This window comes from Nomascus leucogenys, chromosome X (assembly GCF_006542625.1).
Source record: "Nomascus leucogenys isolate Asia chromosome X, Asia_NLE_v1, whole genome shotgun sequence".
Classification (NCBI taxonomy): Eukaryota; Metazoa; Chordata; class Mammalia; order Primates; family Hylobatidae; genus Nomascus; species Nomascus leucogenys.
Genome location: NC_044406.1, coordinates 66,468,859 through 66,487,711, shown reverse-complemented (window position 1 = coordinate 66,487,711; position 18,853 = coordinate 66,468,859). Strand labels below are relative to the sequence as shown.

The following is an 18,853-nucleotide window of genomic DNA, read 5'->3' as shown; positions in this document are numbered from 1 at the left end:
AGCTATAAAAAACAACCACACAAAATCTACAACAACTTTAAAATCAGGTTATGACTTATGGGTAGGACATTTTAAAATTCTACCTATATGTTTTAACTTCTTACATACATCACCGTGACATTTTCAACACACACATGCCCAAGGAAACATGATATATAAAGAATTCCAGAATAACTTACCCTGAGACAAGAGGATAAGGCATATGACTTCAAGATCTCAAACTAAATTGACTACAAGCTGTAAGCGGTTGCATACCAATTATCGCCCGAGAATACCCTTTTCACATTACCCTTTTATAATTGATACTTAAGATACTCTATTTTACACTGAACTGCACTTAAGCAAGGATCCATTTTAGGCTTTGTAGGCTGAGAGCACACTCACAGGTATCATCATTAACAGAAAGAACCATATTATAAAAATTTTACAGAATCTATTTTTTAAATTACAGCTAGACACTTTATACATGTGAAAACTACTAACCTATATATTTAGAAAAACTAGCTATCCTTTTCCACTTTAATCTTTTGCTTGTTTATTATTTCTTTTCTAGGGGGAATTACCCAGTGTTCGCTCTAAGTTCCATGTCCTTTTTCTTCTCTTTGTGGCCTGCATGTTTTTTGTCAGCCTTGTGATTCTCTTTGGTTACCATTGTTGGCTTGTCAGCAGAAACAAAACCACCTTAGGTAAGACTGAATATTAAGATTAGGAAAAAACATATTAATGTGTATCAGAGGGACCTGTGGATTGTTCCCAATTAAAACTTCCAGTGAAGCATTTTAGCTGCAGTGACATCCCTCTACCCCCAGACTGAGACAGATGAAAATACATTTTACCAAAATAGAAAGGCATAGTGAATGAAGCTTATAGGCTAATTATGAGAATATTTTTTAATGAAACCCCACACAGAAACAAAAATGGCCATTGTTCTTTATAGTGCATACTGGGTAATAGCTCCCAAGGTTAATAGCTCAGAAGATTTCTAAAAGGTGTTCACATGAGGAAATTAAAGAAAGAATCAGTACAGAAGGGGATGTCAGAAGGGAGAAGTAAAGGTTGATAAAGATAGTAGAATCTAATTTATTATGCACATCTAAAAACAGAGCCCTGAGAAAAAATACAAACCAACCGCAACAAGAATCCAAAAGTCTTGAGAAACAAACAAACAAAAATCAGTAAATATCTGCAATCATCAAGGGGCTGTTTAGGTACTGTGGGAATGAAATAAATACATTGAACAAATGATTCTCTAGAAAATGAGTAAAATAAATGAACATATTTTCTGTTGGTTAGTCTATAGGCTAATATATGGAAAACTGTATTTCTGATGGATTCCAGTACATTTTATTTCATCTATGGTGAAATAAGTATTTACATTGTGTACAAATCAGTACATGAGGAGTGAGGACAAAGTGTCCAAGTTTTGAATGTTGAATGTTTAGCTAGGATAGATTTGAGAAAAGTTTAGTGCAAAAGCTACTACACATTGGGAATTTGTTTGCCAATAATGCTAACAGCTAAGAAAGTATTTGTATCTATTGGCCATGCATGATGGCTCACCCCTGTATTCCCAGCACTTTGGAAGGCCAAGGCAGGAGAATCACTTGAGCTGAGGAGTTTGAGACCAGCCTGGGCAACATAACAAAACCCCATCTCTACAAATAAAAATAATTAGCTGGGTGACTATTCACAATAGCAAAGCCATGGAATCAACCTAAAGGTCCATCAATGGCAAACTAGATAAAGAAAATGTGGTACATATACATCATGGAATGCTACGCAGCCATAACAAAGAACGAGATCCTGTCCTTTGCAGCAACAAAAATGAAGCTTGAAGCCATTATCCTAAGTGAACTAACTCAGGAACAGAAAATCAAATACTTCATGTTCTCACTTATAAGTGGGAGCTAAAGACTGAGTACACATAAACACAAAGAATGGAACAACGGACACTGGAGCCTACTTGAGGAAGGAGTATGGGAGGAGGGAGGGGTTCAGAAAAAAAAATTCACTCGGGTACTATGCTTAGTACCTGGATGACAAACACCAAACCCTCAAGTCACAAATTTACCTATATAACAAACTTTCACATTTACCCTGAACCTAAAATAATAGTTAAAATATTTTTTAACTAATAATCATTAGCTGGGTGTGGTGGCACATGCCTGTGGCTGCAGCTCCTCAGTAAGCTGAGATGGGAAGATTGATTGACCCTGGCCAGGAGTTTAAGGCTGCGGTAAGCTAAGATTGTGCCACTGTACTCCAGCCTGGGTGACAGAATAAGACCCTGTATCTATTTTTTAAAAAATAAAGTATTTGCACCCATTTTCTTAACCAAATATATATGTAGCCTCTAGTTGCTAGGGTGGTAGATTAGCACATTTGGCTTAGAGACCAGCTACGAAGTGGAAAACCACTAAAAACCTCATGGTAACAGAGTCTGAAAACAAAGAACAAATGAGAAACAGTCAGACGCAGCTAGAGTCCAACAGTGAAATCATTTGCTTAATGGGATAAATGTGTGTCTAAAAATAATGTGCACTAACATGGTCCCATTCCTTACAGTCTTTGAAGTGATTATGGCTCACCAATTGACATTTTATCTGAAGTAAAACTCAGTTTCTTACACTGCAGGCTTCAGCATGAACACTTTCATTTTTGAAATGTTTCAAAACCAAATCAATGCCATTACCATCTCTTTATGTGTCATTACTTTCTTCCCAGCTCTAAAGATGGTGGTCATTCGGCTGTTGTTGCCGCTTAGATTCAAATAAAGTGCTGTTAAATCTGTTCCTATATTCTAAATTCAGCAGTACAAAATACATACTACCCCCGTGGCTGCTTAATTATTTCTACCACCATGTGTTTCCCCTGTCTTTTAAAAAGAGAGTTCTAATTCTTTATATGCAGTAACAAGTTTAGTTTGTGTGATGTGATTAAACTGGTTTTTACTAAGTAATTTAGCAATACCTAAAAATGAGAGGTCTGTGCTACCACAGCAAAAAGATATCATAGAACCAAGTCACATACATGGAGAATTGTAAAATCATGACTATGCTGAAATTTGTTTCTTTATTGCTTTCTTCCTCTTTTCTTCAACTCTCCTGCCCTGCCTTAGAGGCCTTCTGCACTCCAGTGTTTACAAGTGGCCCAGAGAAAAATGGGTTCAATCTTGGCTTCATCAAGAATATCCAGCAGGTGTTTGGAGATAAGAAGAAGTTCTGGTTAATACCTATTGGTTCCAGGTGAGTAAATATTACCACTGGAAGAAGTTAGTACTGGACCATGCCTTAAACCAGCAAATTCAATTTTCATTGTAGTATGCAGCAGGTATCAGTCCAGTGTGAAACTCTATTCCCCAAGTTCTTCATTTCTAGGTTAGTAAAGGCAAATAAAGAGGTGAGGGTCTGATAAAATAGATATTCTCATGCTTTCTTTGTGGCAGTGTGCAGTGGCACTACCAATCTTTTATAACTGAATTTGGTAATATCTATCAAAAAACATAAGAATCTACATGCCCAACATCCCAGTAATTCCATTTCTGGGAATTGAATCTACCCTAAAGACAGAAACACACTGTGCACAAAAATGTTCATCACAGCATTATTTATAGCCAATAATTAGGAAACAACCTAAATATCCAACAATATGGGAATGGATAAATAAATGTGTGTGTGTGTGTGTGTGTGTGTATATATATATATATATATATATATATATATATATATATACTGGATGGAATATTATACAATCAAAAGTAATGGTTATGAAGACTGTCACAAAAAGGGACAAAAAGGGAAAGTGCTTACTATATTTTAACTGAAAAATGAAAAATCCAATACACTGTGATTAAAAACATAAGTATATATAGAAGAAAAACAGCAGAAGAGAAATATACCAAAAAATGTTAAAAATGGTACTATATTTTAAGTGAAAAATGAAAAATTCAATACACTGTGATTAAAAACATAAGTATATATAGAAGAAAAACAGCAGAAGAGAAATATACCAAAAAATGTTAAAAATGGTAAGGGCAATAGTCTTAGAAATTATTTATCTTTTCTCCATTTTATATATTTTGTGGTTAATACTAATTTTATGAATAAAAAATATGAAAAGCAAGAACAAAGATTAATTTGAGGTTGTAGCTAATTCTTTTTTTATTATACTTTAAGTTCTGGGGTACATGTACAGAACATGCAGGTTTGTTACATAGGTATGCACATGCCATGGTGGTTTGCTGCATATCAACCCATCATCTAGGTATTTCTCCTAATGCTATCCCTCCCCTAGCTCCCCACCCCATGACAGTCCCCAGTGTGTGATGTTCTCCTCCCTATGTCCATGTGTTCTCATTGATCAACTCCCACTTATGAGTGAGAACATGCGGTGTTTGGTTTTCTGTTCTTGTGTTAGTTTGCTGAGAATGATGGTTTCCAGCTTCATCCATGTCCCTGTAAAGGACATGAACTCATTTTTTGACGGTTGCATAGTATTCCATGGTGTATATGTGCCACATTTTCTTTATCCAGTCTATCATTGATGGGCATTTGGGTTGGTTCCAAGTATTTGCTATTGTGAACAGTGCCGTAATAAACATATGTGTGCATGTGTCTTTATAGCAGCATGATTTATAATCCTTTGGGTATATACCCAGTAATGGGATGGCTGGGTCAAATGGTATTTCTGGTTCTAGATCCCTGAGGAATTGCCACACTGACTTCCACAATGGTTGAACTAGTTTACAGTCCCACCAACAGTGTAAAAGTGTTCCCATTTCTCCACATCCTCACCAGCATCTGTTGTTTCCTGACTTTTTAATGATTGCCATTCTAACTGACATGAGATGGTGTCTCATTGTGGTTTTGGTTTGCATTTCTCTAATGACCAGTGATAATGAGCTTTTTTAAATATGTTTGTTGGCCACATAAATGTCTTATTTTGAGAAGTATCTGTTCATATCCTTTGCCCACTTTTTTGATGGGATTGTTTGGTTTTTTCTTTTTTTTTATTATACTTTAAGCTATAGGGTACATGTGCACAACGTGCAGGTTGGCTACATATGTATACATGTGCCATGTTGGTGTGCTGCACCCATTAACTCGTCATTTAACATTAGGTGTATCTCCTAATGCAATCCCTCCCCCCTTCCCCCACCCCACAACAGTCCCCAGTGTGTGATGTTCCCCTTCCTGTATCCATGTGTTCTCATTGTTCAATTCCCACCTGTAAGTGAGAACATGCAGTGTTTGGTTTTTTGTCCTTGTGATAGTTTGCCAAGAATGATGGTTTCCAGCTTCATCCATGTCCCTACAAAGGACGTGAACTCATCATTTTTTATGGCTGCATAGTATTCCATGGTGTATATGTGCCACATTTTCTTAATCCAGTCTATCGTTGTTGGACATTTGGGTTGGTTCCAAGTCTTTGCTATTGTGAATAGTGCTGCAATAAACATACGTGTGCATGTGTCTTTATAGCAGCATGTTTTATAATCCTTTGCATATATACCCAGTAATGGGATGGCTGGGGCAAATGGTATTTCTAGTTCTAGATCCCCGAGGAATCACCACACTGACTTCCACAATAGTTGAACTAGTTTACAGTCCCACCAACAGTGTAAAAGTGTTCCTATTTCTCCACATCTTCTCCAGCACCTGTTGTTTCCTGACTTTTTAATGATCGCCATTCTAACTGGTGTGAGACAGTACTCACTGTGGTTTTGATTTGCATTTCTTTGATGCAGTGATGATGAGCATTTTTTCATGTGTCTTTTGGCTGCATAAATGTCTTCTTTTGAGAAGTGTCTGTTCATATCCTTTGCCTACTTTTTGATGGGGTTCTTTGTTTTTTTCTTGTAAATTTGTTTGAGTTCATTGTAGATTCTGGATATCAGCCCTTTTTCAGATGAGTAGATTGCAAAAATTTTCTCCCATTCTGTAGGTTGTCTCTTCAGTCTGATGGTAGTTTCTTTTTATGGGGTTGTTTGTTTTTTTCTTGTAAATATGTTTAAGTTATTTGTAGATTCTGGATATTAGCCCTTTGTCAGATGGATAGATTGCAAAAATTTTCTCCCATTCTATAGGTTGCTTCTTCACTCTAATGACAGTTTCTTTTGCTGTGCAGAAACTCTTTAGTATAATCAAATCCCATTTGTCAACTTTGGCTTTTGTTGCCATTGCTTTTGATGTTCTGTTCATGAAGTCTTTGCCCATGTCTATGTCCTAATGGTATTGCCTAGGTTTTCTTCTAAGGTTTTTATGGTTTTATGTCTTACATTTAAGTCTTTAATCCATCTTGAGTTAATTTTTGTATAACGTGTAAGGAAGGGATCCAGTTTCAGCTTTCTGTATATGGCTAGCCAGTTTTCCCAACACCATTTGTTAAATGGAGAATCCTTTCCCCATTGCTTGTTTTTGTCAGGTTTGTCAAAGGTCAGATGGTTGTAGATGTGTGACGTTATTTCTGAGGCCTCTGTTCTGTTCCATTGGTCTATATATCTGTCTTCGTATCAGTACCATGCTATTTTTGTTACTGTAGCCTTGTAGTATAGTTTAATTTGAGGTTGTAGGTCATTCTTAGAACTGCAACAATTATGCAGGGAAAGTAGTGGATAAGAAATAAACAGTCAAGCTTGTGTTCTCTGAATGACTTTGTGAACCAGATTGAACCACCATCAGCTAAACTAGTTCTAGAGCAGAGCTTGCTTGTAGCCTTCTTGCAGCCACTTTTCAGTCCCCTCCTTAGACAGGGATACATGCATGTTGACTTAGTTGAGGAAACTTTGTTGGGGGTAGGGTGGTAATTATGGAAAAATTTCTCCTTGATTGATTGCCTTGATACTTCTGTGTAGCAGTTAGTATTTTAAAGACTCATGTATTTCAGAGATGTGGTGTATCCAACTAACCTGTCTATAAATCACAAGGCAAAACTATGTCAGTGGGTAATATTGATTAATAACTGTTACTAGATATTACCTATACCTTATTCACATACTCACATATACAAATATCCACACATCTTCACCACATCAAAGGGAGGTGTAAAATCAGTCTTCTCTGGAATAAAGAACAAAACCAAAAATCAAAGCCCATTCATTTATAATCAGTACACTTACATTCTCTTTAGAGTGCTATCAATAAAATCTGTCAACTTTCAATTTACCACATATATGAACAGGAGAAAAGGCATAGGTAACATCAAAAGTCATTCAGACTCAAGTGTGGAATGCATTCAGATACCTAAACTGAAATGTTCAAACTGTATCCTCTTCTAGCCAGGGCCAGCTCAGTTCCCTCCAATGCATCCCATCTGTTAGTAGCCAGAAATTAAACCAGGGAGTTGACCCTAGCTTACCACAGGTAGCCACAAAGCGAGACCCCAAATGTGGATAATTGCCCCGAAAATCTGCAGTCTAGAGATGGCTCACTCTGGCTCTTTCCCCTAGTTCCTAATAACCTTTCTGCCATGCAAACCAAATAAATAACAGTGCATTCGGGCATTGTCTTTCACCAATTCACACCAGCTTATCTCCACTGTATTCGATGTTTCAGAGACTAGTCATCTTTCTTGAAAACTTAGAATCAAAGCAGTAAGATAATTGGATATAAATTGGTATCATCATCATTAAGTGATATGTATGAAGCTTGCTGTGCGTGCATATTGCCATACTGGGCATTTTGGGAAGCAAACTATGGAGTTGCTTACAAACAAGATGTTAACACTGATGCAGACACACAAATAAGATATGGAAATCAAGAGCAATATAGCAACTAAATAATGCTATTGTAAGAGCCCATTCCACCATGGCTTTAGACAATAAGACTAAATATGCCTAAGAACCCCCCTCTTGTTTTGAAGAGGATTATAACCTTCACAAAAGTCTATGTCAGCTGCAATAGCTCACTGCCTTTCTTTTCCCACCAGCCCTGGTGATGGACACTCCTTCCCTATGAGGTCTATGAATGAGTCACAGAACCCACTGCTAGCAAATGAAGAACCCTGGGAAGACAATGAGGATGACAACCAAGGTAAGTAGGGTCAAAGACTATGAAGTCCACATTAATACAACCAATGTAATGTGGTGAGTAAATAGTGTCCAGAAAGATTTTATAAGCATGTCAACATCATAAGTGTCCTTTGGATGGTGGAGAGCAAGTATGGCCAAATTTGTTTAATAACCATGGGTACTTTAGATAAGATTAGATTGCAGCTTGGGAGGCTCCTTACCAGCTTTGTGATTCCGTGATTTATATCACCAGTCAGATACACATCTGGATATATATGGATTTCTAAACAATCCTGCTGGGTAGTCACTTGTAGTGCTTTGCTTGAATGTGGAGTTCAGTTTAATCAATGGGCAACATTTCACCTTTCTCCATCCTCTTTCATTCACATTCGTTAAATTTTCTTTAAAATCCTATACTCACTCTCTTTTTAGGATGGTTTAAATACACTAAAAACTAAGACAGTAATGGGGCAAGCCTACACATGCATGTAGTCTACTTTTCTAAAAGGAAGAGGAGCAAAGGAAAATAAGCTTTGACTTCCTCCTACCAGGTCACTGGGTCATCCTAAGGCATTTTGTAAAGAGCTAAAAGTTGAGTTCTCATATAATATCCCCATTGCCAGCCCTATTCCTTGTCTCCACCTGTTGCTGTGCCTACTTTTGTGTCTCCAACATTTACTTACGTTGCTAATACCAGCCATTAGAAAGTAGTTTAGGCTACTGTTCCCAATAATGCAGTAGCTGGCAGCAATTTTGAGTAGGAACTTATAGTAGCTATCACAAACTGTACCTGGGGTGAAGGAGGCTAAATGAAGACATGGAAAAGCATTGAAGTGGGAGGAGCGGTAGAGAGCAAGCCTTTCTAATTTTTTACCCAATTGGGTTATCCAGGCCCTGATTACCAGGAAATCTAGTTTTAGAGAAAAGCATGTTACTAGGCCCAAGGAATACAAAACAGCCACAAATCCATATATAAAAAAGAAAACAGTTATTGCCCATCCCAAAGAACTTACAAGGGCAACTCCCTTACTTCCTCCTGCTGACTATTGGAAAATTGACTATATTTTGACCTATCTTCCTTCAGTCTTCAGTCTTTCTGAACTGACTTTTACTTACAGCAGTCACAAGTTATAACAACTCTTATTTTGGTATTAAACCCAAACTCTAATAGAAGCCAAATACTTATCAGGTCTTTACCTGGTTTGAAATAATTCACAATGGAAAAACTATTCATATCTGAGCTTTGTGTTGGCAAGTGGAATACTTTAAATGTAGATATAGCATCACATCATAAAGAGGTTATTTTTTGAAGCAGTCTCCAATTCCAGACCTTTTCAAAAATATTCAATCATTAAAAATTAGTATGTTATTTTATAGTTTACCAAGTGCTTTCCCATACTTTTTCTTCATATCCTTTGACCCTCACAACTTTCAGGTTAGATAGGCAGTGTTATTAATAGCATCCGTATTTTATAATTAAGGAACTAAAATTGAGAGATGTTAATCTCACATGTCAAGGTATCTTGATTCCAAATCCTAGTTTTTTTCCACTACAATGCTAGGTCTCTCCTTTGGACAAGTACATATGAGACACAGTGCTGTGATTGCATGCCATTTAGTTATCTGAAGCATTCAACTGCTTCTTACATAATCATAAAATCATAAACTGTAAGGTGCCTTTAGCTTTAGCAAGACAACTATGCCATCTTAGATAGCTGAGGGGTTTTTTTTAAGTTCATTGAAGGAGACTCCACAATCCTCCTTTGTAACCCATTCTAGTATCTAATGCAAGTTCTCATGCTGTGTTATTTGTTAGGTTGATTCTATGTTAACTTCAGTTGCTCCCATTTTCTGTGCATAACTGTCATATACAAACAGCTCTTACATTTTTAACAACTTAGATTCCTAGGAAAGATGCTGTAAGTTGAAATTACATGTGTGTATTTAACTTAATTTCTTTTAGGAATCAAGTGGAATTTTTACTCCTAGCCCAAAATATAACATTTCGTTTAGTATAAATGTACTTGTATGGCCGGGTGCTGTAGCTCACGCTTGTAATCCCAGCACTTTGGGAGGCCGAGGCAGGCGGATCACCTGAAGTGAGAAGTTTGAGACCAGCCTGGCCAACGTGGCAAAACCCCATCTCTACTAAAAAAGTAAAAAAAAAAAAAATAGCCAGGTGTGATGACACACACCTGTAATCCCAGATACTCGGGAGGCTGACACAGGAGAATCACTTGAACCCGGGAGACGGAGGTTGCAGTGAGCTGAGATTGTGCCACTGCACTCTAGCCTGGGCGACAGAGTGAGACTCCGTCTCAAAAAAAAATGTACTTGTGCATTGCATAATATAAAACAAACATTTGGCCAGGCGCGGTGGCTCACACCTGTAATCTCGGCACTTTGGGAGGCCGAGGCAGGCAGATCACAAGGTCAGAAGATCAAGACCATCCTGGCTAACATGGTGAAATCCCTTCTCTAATAAAAATACAAAAAAAAAATAGCTGGGCGTGGTGGCAGGTACCTGTAGTCCCAGATACTCGGGAGGCTGAGGCAGGAGAATGGCGTGAACATGGGAGGCAGAGTTTGCAGTGAGCCAAGATCATGCCACTGCACTCCAGCCTGTGCAACAGAGCGAGACTGTGTTTCCATGGCTTAGTTATGGTGAATAATGCTGTGGTAAACATGGGAGTGCAGATATCTCTATGAGGTACTGATTTTATTTTATTGGATATATACACAGAAGGGGGATTGCCAGATCATATAGTAGTTCTATTTTTCAATTTTTGAAGAACCTCCCCTACTGTTTTCTGTAATGGCAATATCAATTCAAATTCCCTCAACAATAGATAAGGATTCCCTTTTCTCCACATCCTCACCAACGTTAGTTATCTTTTGACTTTTTGAGAATGACCTAACTGGTGGAAGGTGATATCTCATGGTGGTTTTCATCTGCATTTCCATAAACATTGGTGATGCTGAGCATCCTTTCACACACCTGTTGGACATTTGAAAGTCTTCTTTTGAGAAATGTCTATTCAGGTCCTTCACCTGCTGTTTAATCTGTTTATTCATTTTTTAGCTATTGAGTTGGACAAGTTCTTCATATATTTTGGATATGCACCCTTTATCAGAGATATAGTTTGCAAATATTTTGTCTCATTCTGTAAGTTGCATTTTCATTTTTTTAAGATTTCAAAATTCCAGTTTCTTGTTTCTTTTTTTTTAACTTTTGGATGTATCACTATGAGGAAACCATACTTATTTTACCTGAAATTATTAACACAAATAATCTAGGAACTCAAAATTGCACTGTGGTTTTAAAAATATTTTTGGAATAGGAAGAGCTCCGGTCTCCAGCTTCCAGCCTGAGCGACACAGAAGACGGGTGATTTCTGCATTTCTGCTTGAGGTACCAGTTTCATCTCACTAGGGAGTGCCAAACAGTGGGTGCAGGACAGTCGGTGAAGTGCACTGTGCGCGAGCCGAAGCAGGGCGAGGCATTGCCTCACTCGGGAAGTGCAAGGGGTCAGGGAATTCCCTTTCCTAGTCAAAGAAAGGGATAACAGACGGCACCTGGAATATCGGGTCAGTCCCACCCAAATACTGCACTTTTCCAACGGGCCTGGAAAATGGCACACTAGGAGATTGTGTCCCGCACCTGGCTTGGAGGGTCCTATGCCCACGGAGTCTCACTGATTGCTAGCACAGCAGCCTGAGATCAAGCTGCAAGGCGGCAGCAAGGCTGGGGGAGGGGCGCCCGCCATTGCCCAGGCTTGCTTAGGTAAACAAGGCAGCCAGGAAGCTCGAACTGGGTGGAGCCCACCACAGCTCAAGGAGGCCTGCCTGCCTCTGTAGGCTCCACCTCTGGGGGCAGGGCACAGACAAACAAAAAGTCAGCAGGAACCTCCACAGACTTAAATGTCCCTGTCTGACTGACAGCTTTGAAGAGAGTAGTGGTTCTCCCAGCACGCAGCTAGAGATCTGAGAACGGACAGACTGCCTCCTAAAGTCGGTCCCTCACCCCTGAGCAGCCTAACTGGGAGGCACCCCCCCAGTAGGGACAGACTGACACCTCACTCGGCCGGGTACTCCTCTGAGACAAAACTTCCAGAGGAACTATCATACAGCTGAATTTGTGGTCTCACGAAAATCCGCTGTTCTGCAGCCACCGCTGCTGACACCCAGCCAAACAGGGTCTGGAGTGGACCTCTAGCAAACTCCAACAGACCTGCAGCTGAGGGTCCTGTCTGGTAGAAGCAAAACTAACAAACAGAAAGGACATCCACACCAAAAACCCATCTGTACATCACCATCATCAAAGACCAAAAGCAGATAAAACCACAAAGATGGGGAAAAAACAGAGCAGAAAAGCTGGAAACTCTAAAAAGCAGAGCACCTCTCCTCCAAAGGAACACAGTTCCTCACCAGCAACAGAACAAAGCTGGATGGAGGATGACTTTGACGAGTTGAGAGAAGAAGGCTTCAGACGATCAAACTACTCTGAGCTACGGGAGCAAATTCAAAACAATAGCAAAGAAGTTAAAAACTTTGAAAAATAATTAGAAGAATGGATAACTAGAATAACAAATGGAGAGAAGGGCTTAAAGGAGCTGATGGAGCTGAAAGCCAAGTTTCGAGAACTACTTCTGCAAAGATTGCAGAAGCCTCAGTAGCAGATGCAATCAACTGGAAGAAAGGGTATTGCTGATGGAAGACGAAATGAATGAAATGAAGTGAGAAAGGAAGTTTGGAGAAAAAAGAATAAAAAGAAATGAACAAAGCCTCCAAGAAATTTGGGACTATGTGAAAAGACCATACCTACGTCTGATTGGTGTACCTGAAAATGACAGGGAGAATGGAACCAAGTTGGAAAACACTCTGCAAGATATTATCCAGGAGAACTTCCCCAATCTAGCAAGGCAGGCCAACATTCAGATTCAGGAAATACAGAGAATGCCACAAAGATACTCCTCGAGAAGAGCAACTCCAAGACATATAATTGTCAGGTTCACCAAAGTTGAAATGAAGGAAAAAATGTTAAGGGCAGCCAGACAGAAAGGTCGGGTTACCCACAAAGGGAAGCCCATCAGAATAACAGCTGATCTCTCGGCAGAAACTCTACAAGCCAGAAGAGAGTGGGGGCCGATATTCAACATTCTTAAAGAAAAGAATTTTCAACCCAGAATTTGATATCCAGCCAAACTAAGCTTCCTAAGTGAAGGAGAAATAAAATACTTTACAGACAAGCAAACGCTGAGTGATTTTGTCACCACCAGGCCTGCCCTAAAAGAGCTCCTGAAGGAAGCACTAAACATGGAAAGGAACAACCGGTACCAGCCCCTGCAAAAACGTGCCAAATTGTAAAGACCATCGAGGCTAGGAAGAAACTGCATCAACTAACGAGCAAAATAACCAACTAACATCATAATGACAGGATCAGATTCACACATAACAATATTAACGTTAAATGTAAATGGGCTAAATGCTCCAATTAAAAGACACAGACTGGCAAACTGGATAAGGAATCAGGACCCATCAGTGTGCTGTATTGAGGAAACCCATCTCATATGCAGAGACACACATAGACTCAAAATAAAGGGATGGGGGAAGATCTATCAAGCAAATGGAAAACAAAAAAAGGCAGGGGTTGCAATCCTAGTCTCTGATAAAATAGACTTTAAACCAACAAAGATCAAAAGAGACAAATAAGGCCATTACATAATGGTAAAGGTATCAATTCAACAAGAAGAGCTAACTATCCTAAATATATATGCACCCAACACAGGAGCACCCAGATTCATAAAGCAAGTCCCGAGTGACCTACAAAGGGACTTAAACTCCCACACAATAATAATGGGAGATTTTAACACCCCACTGTCAACATTAGACAGATCAACGGGACAGAAAGTTAACAAGGATATCCAGGAATTGAATTCAGCTCTACACAAAGTGGACCTAATAGACATCTACAGAACTCTCCACCCCAAATCAACAGAATATACATTTTTTTCAGCACCACACCACACCTACTCCAAAATTGACAACATAGTTGGAAGTAAAGCTCTCCTCAGCAAATGTAAAAGAACAGAAATTATAACCAACTGTCTCTCAGACCACAGTGCAATCAAACTAGAACTCAGGATTAACAAACTCACTCAAAACCGCTCAACTACATGGAAACTGAACAACCTGCTCCTGAATGACTATTGGATACATAATGAAATGAAGGCAGAAATATAGATGTTCTTTGAAACCAAAGAGAACAAAGACACAACATACCAGAATCTCTGGGACACATTCAAAGCAGTGTGTAGAGGGAAATGTATAGCACTAAATGCCCACAAGAGAAAGCAGGAAAGATCCAAAATTGACACCCTAACATCACAATTAAAAGAACTAGAAAAGCAAGAGCAAACACATTCAAAAGCTAGCAGAAGGCTAGAAATAACTAAAATCAGAGCAGAACTGAAGGAAATAGAGACACAAAAAACCCTTCAAAAAATTAATGAATCCAGGAGCTGGTTTTTTGAAAAGATCAACAAAATTGATAGACCTCTAGCAAGACTAATAAAGAAGAAAAGAGAGAAGAATCAAATAGATGCAATAAAAAATGAAAAAAGGGATATCACCACCAATCCCACAGAAATACAATCTACCATCACAGAATACTACAAACACCTCTATGCAAATAAACTAGAAAATCTAGAAGAAATGGATAAAATCCTCGACAAATACACCCTCCGAAGACTAAATCAGGAAGAAGTTGAATCTCTGAATAGACCAAAAACAGGTTCTGAAATTGTGGCAATAATCAATAGCTTACCAACCAAAAAGAGTCCAGGACCTGATGGATTCACAGCCGAATTCTACCAGAGGTACAAGGAGGAACTGGTACCATTCCTTCTGAAACTATTCCAATTGATAGAAAAAGAGGGAATCCTCCCTAACACGTTTTGTGAAGCCAGCATCGTCCTGATACCAAAGCCTGGCAGAGACATAACAAAAAAAGAGAATTTGAGACCAATATCCTTGATGAACATTGATGCAAAAATCCTCAATAAAATACTGGCAAACCGAATCCAGCAGCACATCAAAAAGCTTATCCACCATAATCAAGTGCGCTTCATCCCTGGGATGCAAGGCTGGTTCAACATACGCAAATCAATAAATGTAATCCAGCATATAAACAGAACCAAAGACAAAAACCACCTGATTATCTCAATAGATGCAGAAAAGGCCTTTGACAAAATTCAACACCCCTTCATGCTAAAAACTCTCAATAAATTAGGTATTGATGGGACGTATCTCAAAATAATAAGAGCTGTCTATGACAAACCCACAGCCAATATCATCCTGAATGGGCAAAAACTGGAAGCATTCCCTCTGAAAACTGGCACAAGACAGGGATGCCCTCTCTCACCGCTCCTATTCAACATAGTGCTGGAAGTTCTGGCCAGAGCAATCAGGCAGGAGAAGGAAATAAAGGGTATTCAATTAGGAAAAGAGGAAGTCAAATTGTCCCTGTTTGCAGATGACATGATTGTATATCTAGAAAACCCCACTGTCTCAGCCCAAAATCTCCTTAAGCTGATTAGCAACTTCAGCAAAGTCTCAGGATACAAAATCAATGTACAAAAATCACAAGCATTCTTGTACACCAATCACAGACAAACAGGGAACCAAATCATGAGTGAAATCCCATTCACAATTGCTTCAAAGAGAATAAAATACCTAGGAATCCAACTTACAAGGAATGTGAAGGACCTCTTCAAGGAGAACTACAAACCACTGCTCAATGAAATAAAAGAGGATACAAACAAATGGAAAAACATTCCATGCTCATGGGTTGGAAGAATCAATATCGTGAAAATGGCCATACTGCCCAAGGTAATTGATAGATTCAATGCCATCCCCATCAAGCTACCAATGACTTTCTTCACAGAATTGGAAAAAACTACTTTAAAGTTCATATGGAACCAAAAAAGAGCCCGCATCACCAAGTCAATCCTCAGCCAAAAGAACAAAGCTGGAGGCATCACGCTACCTGACTTCAAACTATACTACAAGGCTACAGTAACCAAAACAGCATGGTACTGGTACCACAACAGAGACATAGATCAATGGAACAGAACAGAGTCCTCAGAAATGATGCCGCATATCTACAACTATCTGATCTTTGACAAACCTGACAAAAACAAGCAATGGGGAAAGGATTCCCTATTTAATAAATGGTGGTGGCAAAACTGGCTAGCCATATGTAGAAAGCTGAAACTGGATCCGTTCCTTACACCTTATACAAAAATTAATTCAAGGTGGATTAAAGACTTAAATATTAGACCTAAAACCATTAAAATCCTACAAGAAAACCGAGGCAATACCATTCAGGACATACGCGTGGGCAAGGACTTCATGTCTAAAACACCAAAAGCAGTAGCAACAAAAGCCAAAATTGACAAATGTGATCTAATTCAACTAAAGAGCTTCTGCACAGCAAAAGAAACTACCATCAGAGTGAACAGGCAACCTACAAAATGGGAGAAAATTTTTGCAACCTACTCATCTGACAAAGGGCTAATATCCATAATCTACCATGAACTCAAACAAATTTACAAGAAAAAAACAAACAACCCCATCAAAAAGTGGGCAAAGGACATGAACAGACACTTCTCAAAAGAAGACATTTATGCAGCCAAAAAACACATGAAGAAATGCTCATCATCACTGGCCATCAGAGAAATGCAAATCAAAACCACAGTGAGATACCATCTCACACCAGTTAGAATGGCCATCATTAAAAAATCAGGAAACTACAGGTGCTGGAGAGGATGTGGAGAAATAGGAACACTTTTACACTGTTGGTGGGACTGTAAACTAATTCAACCATTGTGGAAGTCAGTGTGGCGATTCCTCAGGGATCTCGAACTAGAAATACCATTTGACCCAGCCATCCCATTACTGGGTATATACCCAAAGGACTATAAATCATGCTGCTATGAAGACAGATGCACATATATGTTTATTGTGGCACTATTCACAATAGCAAAAACTTGGAACCAACCCAAATGTCCAACAACGATAGACTGGATTAAGAAAATGTGGCACATATACACCATGGAATACTATGCAGCCATAAAAAATGATGAGTTCATGTCCTTTGTAGGGACATGGATGAAACTGGAAACCATCATTCTCAGTAAACTATTGCAAGGACAAAAAATGAAACACCACATGTTCTCACTCATAGGTGGGAATTGAACAATGAGAACTCATGGACACAGGAAGGGGAACATCACCCTCCGGGACTGTTGTGGGGTTGGGGGAGGGGGGAGGGACAGCATTAGGAGATACACCTAATGCTAAATGATGAGTTAATGGGTGCAGGAAATCAACATGGCACATGGATACATATGTAACAAACCTGCACATTGTGCACATGTACCCTAAAACCTAAAGTATAATAAAAAAAAAACGAAAAAAAAATATATATATATATTTTTATAATAGATGTATATATTTGAGGAGTACATGTGATATTTTTATGCATTCATAATGTGTAAAGATTAAATCAGGGTAATTGGGATATCTATCACTTTAAATATTTATCTTTTATTTAGGCTAGGAACATTCAAATTATTCTCTTCTAGCTATATTGAAATGTACAGGCTGGACGCGGTGGCTCGAGCCTGTAATCCCAGCAATTTGGGAGGCCGAGGTGGGCGGATCACGAGATCAGGAGATCAAGACCATCCTGGTTAACACGGTGAAACCCCGTCTCTACTAAAAATACAAAAAATTAGCCGGGCATGGCAGTGGGAGCCTGTAGTCTCAGCTACTCAGGAGGCTGAGGCAGGCAGAAGAATGGCATGAACCTCAGAGGCAGAGCTTGTAATGAACCAAAATCGTGCCACTGCACTCCAGCCTAGGTGACAGAGCCAGACTCCATCTCAAAAAAAAAAAAATGTACAATAGATTATTGTTAACTATGGGCAACCTACTGATCTATCTATCAAACACAAGGTCTTATTTCTCCTATCAAATTGTATACTCACACCCATTAATCAACTTGTCTTTATTCTCCTCTCCTCCCTAATCTTCCTGGCCTCTGGTAACAACCAATCTACTCTCTATCTTTGTGAGATCCACTTTTGTAACTCCTACAGTAAGAATATGAAATATTTGTCTTTGTGTGCTTGGCTTATTTCCTTAACATAATGACCTCCAGTTCCATCCATGATGCTGCAAATGACAGGATTTTAATGTTTTTATGGATGAATAATATTCCATCGTGTACATATACCACATTGTCTTTATTCATTAGTCCACTGAGGAACATTTACGTTGGTTCTAATATTTTGGCTCTTATAAATAGTGCTGCAGTAAACATCATAGGAGTGCAAATATCTCTTTGATACACTGATTTCCTTTCTTTTGGATGTGTACCCAGTAGTGGAATTGATGGATCCTATGGTAGTTCTATTTTTAGTTTCTATTGGAACCTCTGCACTATTTTCCATAGTGACTGTACTAATTTACATTTCCACCAACAGTGTGCAAGGGTTCCCCTTTCATGTGCTTGGTAGCATCCATTATTCACTGTCTTGTTTTAACAAGGATTACATGGTATCTCACAATGGTTTGATTTTCATTTCCCTGAAGATTGGTGATGTTGAGCATTTTTCATATACCTGTTGGCCATTTGTATGTCTTCTTGTGAGAAATATCTATTCAGATATTTTGCCCATTCTAGAATCAGATTACTTGGCTTTTTCTTTTTTTTTTCTTTTTTCTTTTTTGGCTATTAAGTTGTTTGAGCTCCTTATATATTCTGGTTATAGATCCTTT

General features: G+C 38.8%; 1 protein-coding gene across 2 annotated transcripts in view; it reads left to right on the top strand.

Annotated features, from left to right (window-relative positions):
* ZDHHC15 (zinc finger DHHC-type containing 15) overlaps window positions 1–18,853 on the top strand; it is a 173,617-nt gene that overhangs the window by 115,651 nt on the left and 39,113 nt on the right. For both annotated transcript variants that reach the window (XM_003268985.4, XM_003268984.4), the window contains 3 exons: window positions 554–686; window positions 3,119–3,245; window positions 7,927–8,030. In XM_003268985.4, the coding sequence (XP_003269033.1) occupies window positions 554–686; window positions 3,119–3,245; window positions 7,927–8,030 (364 nt within the window). The remainder of the gene's footprint in view (window positions 1–553; window positions 687–3,118; window positions 3,246–7,926; window positions 8,031–18,853) is intronic.